The 6,682-nt window shown below is 45.3% G+C and overlaps 1 protein-coding gene across 2 annotated transcripts; it reads left to right on the top strand.

Annotated features, from left to right (window-relative positions):
- Positions 1 to 684: 684 nt before the first annotated feature.
- On the top strand, positions 685 to 6,110 carry LOC125595781. 2 transcript variants are annotated; one of them, XM_048771277.1, is made up of 2 exons: positions 685 to 888; positions 1,893 to 6,110. In XM_048771277.1, exon 2 carries the CDS (start codon positions 2,898 to 2,900, stop codon positions 3,633 to 3,635), a length of 738 nt encoding a protein of 245 aa, XP_048627234.1. In that variant the 5' UTR covers positions 685 to 888; positions 1,893 to 2,897; the 3' UTR covers positions 3,636 to 6,110. The 2 variants fall into 2 exon arrangements, with proteins under 2 accessions (XP_048627234.1, XP_048627233.1); XM_048771276.1 differs by having other exon boundaries at positions 685 to 910.
- The last annotated feature ends 572 nt before the right edge of the window (positions 6,111 to 6,682 follow it).

Raw genomic sequence — 6,682 nt, 5'->3', positions numbered from 1 at the left:
TGGGTGTCCGCCAGCACACACAAGACGTCCGTGGCTGTTTGTGGCTGTCCGTCAGCACACATAGGACATTTGTGGCTGTCTGTGTGTGTCCGTGTGTGTCCATCAGCACACACAGGACGTCCGTGGCTGTCCATCAGTACACATATTAGCACGCTGGTCCTTGGAATCAGCACGCTGGCCCTTCCCGTGGACTTTTCGGGTGATTTTGGCCTACGTGGGCTGTCTGTTCAGTACACACAGGACGTCTGTGGGTGTCCGCCAGCACACACATGACGTCCGTGTGTGTCCGTCAGCACACACAGGACGTTCGTGGCTGTCCGTGTGTGTACGTGTGTGTCCGTCATCACACACAGGATGTCCGTGGCTGCCCATCAGTACACATATCAGCACGTTGGTCCTTGGATTCATCACGCTGACCCTTCCCGTGGACTGTTCAGGTGATTTTGGCCCACGTGGGCTGTCATTTCAGTACACACAGGACGTCCGTGGGTGTCCGCCAGCACACACAGGACGTCTGTGGCTGTCAGTGGCTGTCCGTCAGCACACACAGGACGTCCGTGGCTGTGCGTGTGTGTCCGTGTGTGTCTGTCAGCACACACAGGACGTCCGTGGCTGTCCATCAGTACACATATCAGCACGCTGGTCCTTGGACTCAGCACGCTGGCCCTTCTCGTGGACTGTTTGGGTGATTTTGGCCCACGTGGGCTGTCTGTTCAGTACACACATGAAACCCCTGAGCTTTCTCTCTCAGTCGATCTTATGGTTTGTTCTAGAAAGAGAAAATGGCTTAAAACCGATAAATTTTTTGAGTGTGTGAGGTGAGTGTGGAAGGCTTTTGCGTGGCTTGATCCTTGCTCTAGGATCAGTTGTGGAGTGCTAGGAGTGGTGGTAAGACCTTAGTGGACCGTTTGTAGGTTCCCTTTCCCTCTTAGCCTTTAGCCTCTCTTTGATCGGTTTTAGTGTTAACCTCAGGTCTTTTGCTTTTGGAGCTGTTGTGCGGTTTGTGAAGTCTTAGGTGGGTTTCCCTGGTTGTGTTGTGTGTAGTTTGGGGTTGCAAACAGATTTGAGTGAGACTCTCTCTTTTGCCGGGTAGTTATAGTGTGTCGCTCGCTTTAGTTGGTTTAGGTTGAGTCTAGGCTTAGGGTTGTATTGAGGTTTGTGGCTTTGCCCTCTCATGCTAGTATATTTGTGTTTTGTCTAGGCTAGGGCGAGTGTGAGATGAGTTGTGCATTTAGTCTAGTTGTGCGTGGAGGTTAGAGGTGGAGCTCTCTCACGCTTGATTATTGTTTTGATGTGTTGTGTTGCATCTAGACTAATGTGAATGGCTGTCTCGGAGTTAGATTGGGAGATACCCAATTCTCCAGTGGTGGAGTGACCTTCTCTCCATGGCTTTTCACGTGAAGTGGGTCACGCCCATGGACAAGCGCTGCATGACGATGCGGCCCGAGTTAGATTGGGAGATGCCCAATTCTCGGAGATGATGTTTTCCGATCATGTGACTTATGTGTTTGTGGTCGGGAGTGTTCAGTTGGGAGAGTTAGGGCTCTGTGTTGTGAGGGATCCAGGGATGTGTTGTGTGTGGCGCCATCCTTTGAGTGTTTTGTTTTGTAGTGTTTGAGTCTAGGATTGAGTCTAGATCGAGTCTTAGTTTTCTGGTTAAGTCTCGGTGGGAGACTTGGGTGTAGAGTAGTTGCATTGCATTCATGTTTAAGTTTTTGCATTGCATTCATGTTTAAATTCTCGCATTGCATATTTAATTTCTGTTGTTGTTATTGCATTGCTTGGTTGTGCTGCTCTTGTTGTTTGAGCATGGGCTGAAGGGGGTAGTTGTTGTTTTGTTTTGGGAACTCACTGAGTGATTTCGATTACTCATTCCCTCTTCTACTATGCAGGTAACCTTAGGGGATTGGGCGTTTGCGGGGTGCGGAGGACGAGGCAAGGTGTAGATTTCCGTTGTTGTTTGCAAGGCACAAGATGTGATGTTTTCACTCGTTTTGTTTTTCATGGGTACCCGTTGACTCGTTTGTTTTTATTTTCTGCTGCGTTTATCTTTAAGGACTTTAGTCGAGTTCCCGACTTTGTAAAATAAATAAAATTATGTTTGTTTTAATAAAATCCCCGTGGAACGCTGATATTTGAGTTTAGTCCGAACTTAACACAACTCTTGACCGCAGTACGGGTTGGCAAGCCTTAGGCCGAGGTTGAGAGGGACGGTACAGTGGTCGGACTGGTCGAGACTTTGAATTTGTTTTGAAGTCTTAACTGATACGACTGCGGTACTGTCAACCCTTGTAACGCTTCCGGGACGTTCCGGGTTGGTCCGGCCTAGGACGGTCCGGAGGTGTTACAAATGGTGGTATCAGAGCAATGGTTGAGATACCATTACTTTCGTTTGCGGGTTTTCAAATGTTTTATCGAGTCAAAAGGAGTCGCAAACAACATCATTAGGGAACTGGCACGTCCTCTGCTTAGGATTAGGATTAGGTATGTTAGATCAGTTTTTGGGAATTTAGGACCTTACCCTTTTACCTTGTGTTGTTGTTTCTGGTGCAGGCAGTCGACAGGTTGGGAGTGGATCGAGGATGAGGAATGTGGTACGGTTACGGAGGGTTGGACAAGTGTCTGGAGCAGCCGGTTATGATGGATCAAGTGAGTCAAGCTCATCCAGCGAGTCAGCGTCTGATTCTAACTTTGAAGATGAGAATGTGGTCGAGAGCACCGAGAGTTCACATGAGACTGGGTCATCTGAATTTGAAGAAGCTGAAGTACTTGAAGAAGTTGAAGAAGAATCTGATCACCTGGAAGGCATGAACTTTTTCGCAGGAATGGGAGCAATTCCGCAAGCATCCGACTCATTCAACTACCAGTATGGTTATGGCAATGAGTATTGAGAAGCAATGGACATCAGCTCGTCCAACGTGGAGATCATTAAACCACCAGCGCCAGAAGTTATTGAGATCTCATCAGACAGCACAGTTGCCGTCAACATCATTGGCATCAGTTCTCGTGAAAGCAGTTTGTGGATTTCGATGCCAGCTTGGAGTCCAGCATTTTCACTTGGAGGATCTCTTGATTACAGTTTGGAGAGCATCGGACAATCTTTTGATCCATACTATGAGTATCACTACTCACCAATGCCAATGGAGTCACCGCCAGCAAATCCTAAAGTCGGAACTGGAGCAAGGGAAGTAGACATGGAAGTTCAACCAGAGATCGTAAGAGATGTTCAGATGATGGAGAGTACTCAGAATGGAAGGACCAGACCAAATGGAGCTCTAGGTGGACAAGTGGAAAAAGGAAGTACCAGTAGAAGACCAGCATCAAATGTTCAAGACTCTCGCAACATTCCAACCGAAGAAGAATGCAATGTGTGTGGAGCGGATGATCATCATACTCGGGCTTGCACAAGGATTAGGAGTCAGCCAGACTTGAGCGCATATCTGATTTGCAGCTCATGTGAGACGTGTGGACACTTCATCGCAGATTGTCCAATGACCAACGTGACCAGAGCCGTACCCATCTCCGTTGCTCCTCCTACCATCCCTGCTCGATCAGCCTCATCTACAACAGGAATATCAAACCTTAGAGACCTTGACCTTACTAGGATTCCTGATTGGGGTTCTCATGGCGGCTAAGGTAAGTGGGCGCTGATCCTTTCTCTTGGGTTTTGTAGTAGTAGTTGTTGCTTTGCTTTGCTTTGCTTGCTTGTTTTGTTTTGTGTTGTTGAGCGTTGCGTGTGCAACCTTGTTGTGTTGTGGACGGTGTGTCCTTGTAGGAAGTGCGGTTAATGAGTAACCCTTGCTAGGTTGTGGTAGTTAGGTTTAGTTTCTTTTAAAAGCCTTGTTAGTTTAGGATAGAGTAAACCCTAGGATTTAGGAACCGATCCCTGTTTATAGCCATAAGTTGAGATGTGTTGTGAGCGTTGATGGTGTCGGAAGGACATGAGCCTTGACATATTGTAACCAAAAGATTCGTGCATATGTGGGGAAGATCTGGAATCAGAGGCAACCGTGGTATAGATCCGCAACGAGTGTGCAACGGTTCAGAGTCGTCATTGTGAAGGTTCAGAGTCGTCAGCGTATGTTCAAGAGTCGTCGAGCGGTGTGGGGATTCAAGAGGAGCGATGGTGTGATCTTTCTCCCAAGAAGGATTTTCGTGCAATCCGTGCATGGTCATGTGTGCAAGACCAGAGCAATCAGTGATCGAGCTAGTGAAGAAACAACGAAGGCAGTAGCTGAAGCGTGAAGACCAGAGTGTATGATGTTTGAAATGGTGATGTCATGAGGAGATGCAGTTAATAAAAAGCCCAGAAGCCGAAAAATCAGAGAAGAGATGTCAAGAGAAAAACCAAACCAAGAAGATATCGTGGTGAAGCCCAAACAGTGTAAAGCCAAGAAGAAAGATTGTGATGAGAGTAGAAGATGAAGCCTAGTCAAGTCTAAGACCAGAAGAAGATGAGAAGAGTTGAAGGAGAAAGCCCAGACGAAGAAGAGACGGAATGTTGAAGATCAAAATGGAGTTGTTTCCTAAGGAGGGGATACAAGGGTAAAGCAGTTGAGTTGATCGTACCGCAACAGGCAGTCATGATATGAGTAAATGGTGGTAGAAGAATTTATTTATATCAAATGGTGGTAGAAGATTTTCGAATCAAATGGTGGAATCAGATGGTGGCATCAGGTCAAATGGTAGCGGAGTTTAGACCTACATGGAGGAGTATCAAACAGTAGCAACCGGATTACAAAGGAAGAAGAAGATAGTGAGAGCAGATAGCGGCATCAACGACAGAAAGTCAAGGAGCAGATCGAGGAAGCTGAAGCAGTAAAGAAATGGTGATATCAAGGAGAGTCAAAGCAAAAGAAGAAGAGAGGAAGAAGATTATCAATGATCGGAGTAGAATCGAAGAAGCTAGAAGACGATGAAGAGTTGAAGTAGCCAACAAAAGGTGGTTGCAGAAAGTTCGGCGTAACTTGTGAATTCGGGGACGAATTCATTTTAAGGAGGGGAGAATGTAATAACCCTGACCTTAGAGGAAAAGTCAACGCAAAGTCAACGACGTGGAATCATACAGCAACAAAAGTGGAAAGGTGTATGAAGATGTTTATGGAGGTTCGATCGAGGAGTTTTGAAGAACGATCGAGCAGAAGTAAAAATGGTTCGAGGAGTTAGAAACTAAGCTACGGAATGGTGATGGTCGAACATGGAGGATTTCCAAAGTCAGCAACTCAAGTAAGACTTAATCTCAATCATCAAGTTGAGATAGGAGAAGACATTTGGTAGAGTCAGAATCAAGTTTGTTCGAGAGCGTAAGGAAGCAGTCGAAAAGCAGTACCCGAGATAGTCTACATCAGAGGTTCGGTAGCAGCATGAAGACAAAGGTGATCAACATAAATCAAGGAGTTAAGGAGTCAACCTAGAAACTTTATTTAAGGTATTTGAAGACATATTATAGAGTCTAGCCAAGACATAACCAAGATGATCCGGAGAAATGCAGTTTTGGTCGATATGGTCAATATGAGCTGGAGGAGAGCTAAGGAAGCCAAATGAAGATGTGCAAAGATGAGAAAGGAGTTCAAAGGGATGTTTTACACATTTCCTCAGGTTTTGAAAGTGGTCAACTCAGAAGTCAAAGTCAACCAAAGTCAAAGGAGAGAGAAAGTGCCTTATTGGTCCATTTACCACTTCCGAGCAACCAATAGGAGCATGCCACGTGTAGGAGACAAAATTCCTTCAAACCTGGACAAGGTGTGAAATAAATCAAGGGATTTTTGAGTGAAGAAATCATGGGCAAAAGACATCTAGAGAGCAAGGAATCATGAAGACACATTTTATACCCGAAATGGGCTATAAATGGCAAAGAAGACATGGACTGGAGAAATGAGTTTCTACCTCAAAACCTCGACATCTAAGGTTCATTTAGGACCCAAATGAAGTAATGGAGCAGGCTGGAGAAATCATTTGAAGCCTGTAGTAAGTGGAGCAGTCCATTAACCAAAAGTGGTAAAAAAGCCCTTCATGAAGAAAATTAATTTGGAGTGGAATCACGTCAGGCACGAAGGAGAGCATGCATTGGTCAATTCAGTACCTCATGGATTCTACAGGAATAATTGGGAACAAACCTAAGGAGTAGGTTTACCATGTGTTTTGCAAATAGGTCATTTAAGCCTTAAAAATGGGTTATGTGGCAAAGTAACTTGCCGATCAAGTTTGGAGCTGAGATTTGGTACACTTGAACTTCAAGATAAAGTACGTGACCTTCCAGAAGCTCAGAAGAAAAAAGAGTAGATTAAGTGTATTTACTCACATGCATGAATTTTGGGTTTAAATTGGTGACAAGTGTGTGAACATGTGTCAGGTGCTCCCATCCCTCCCTTTGGCTATAAATAGAACCCTTAGGATGTGCTTTTGAAGTTAGAAACCCCTGAACTTTCTCTCTCAGTCGATCTTATGGTTTGTTCTAGAAAGAGAAAATGGCTTAAAACCGATAAAATTTTTGAGTGTGTGAGGTGAGTGTGGAAGGCTTTTGCGTGGCTTAATCCTTGCTCTAGGATCAGTTGTGGAGTGCTAGGAGTGGTGGTAAGACCTTAGTTGACCGTTTGTAGGTTCCCTTTCCCTCTTAGCCTTTAGCCTCTCTTTGATCGGTTTTAGTGTTAACTCTAGGTCTTTTGCTTTTGGAGCTGTTGTG

This window comes from Brassica napus, unplaced genomic scaffold (genome assembly GCF_020379485.1).
Source record: "Brassica napus cultivar Da-Ae unplaced genomic scaffold, Da-Ae ScsIHWf_1087;HRSCAF=1551, whole genome shotgun sequence".
Classification (NCBI taxonomy): Eukaryota; Viridiplantae; Streptophyta; class Magnoliopsida; order Brassicales; family Brassicaceae; genus Brassica; species Brassica napus.
Note: the sequence above shows the minus strand (reverse complement) of the source record. Positions and strands in the feature narration are given on the sequence as shown.

Excerpts from the sequence above, each read along its gene's own strand:
- LOC125595781 (XM_048771277.1), top strand. The coding sequence starts at position 2,898 with ATGGACATCAGCTCGTCCAACGTGGAGATCATTAAACCACCAGCGCCA.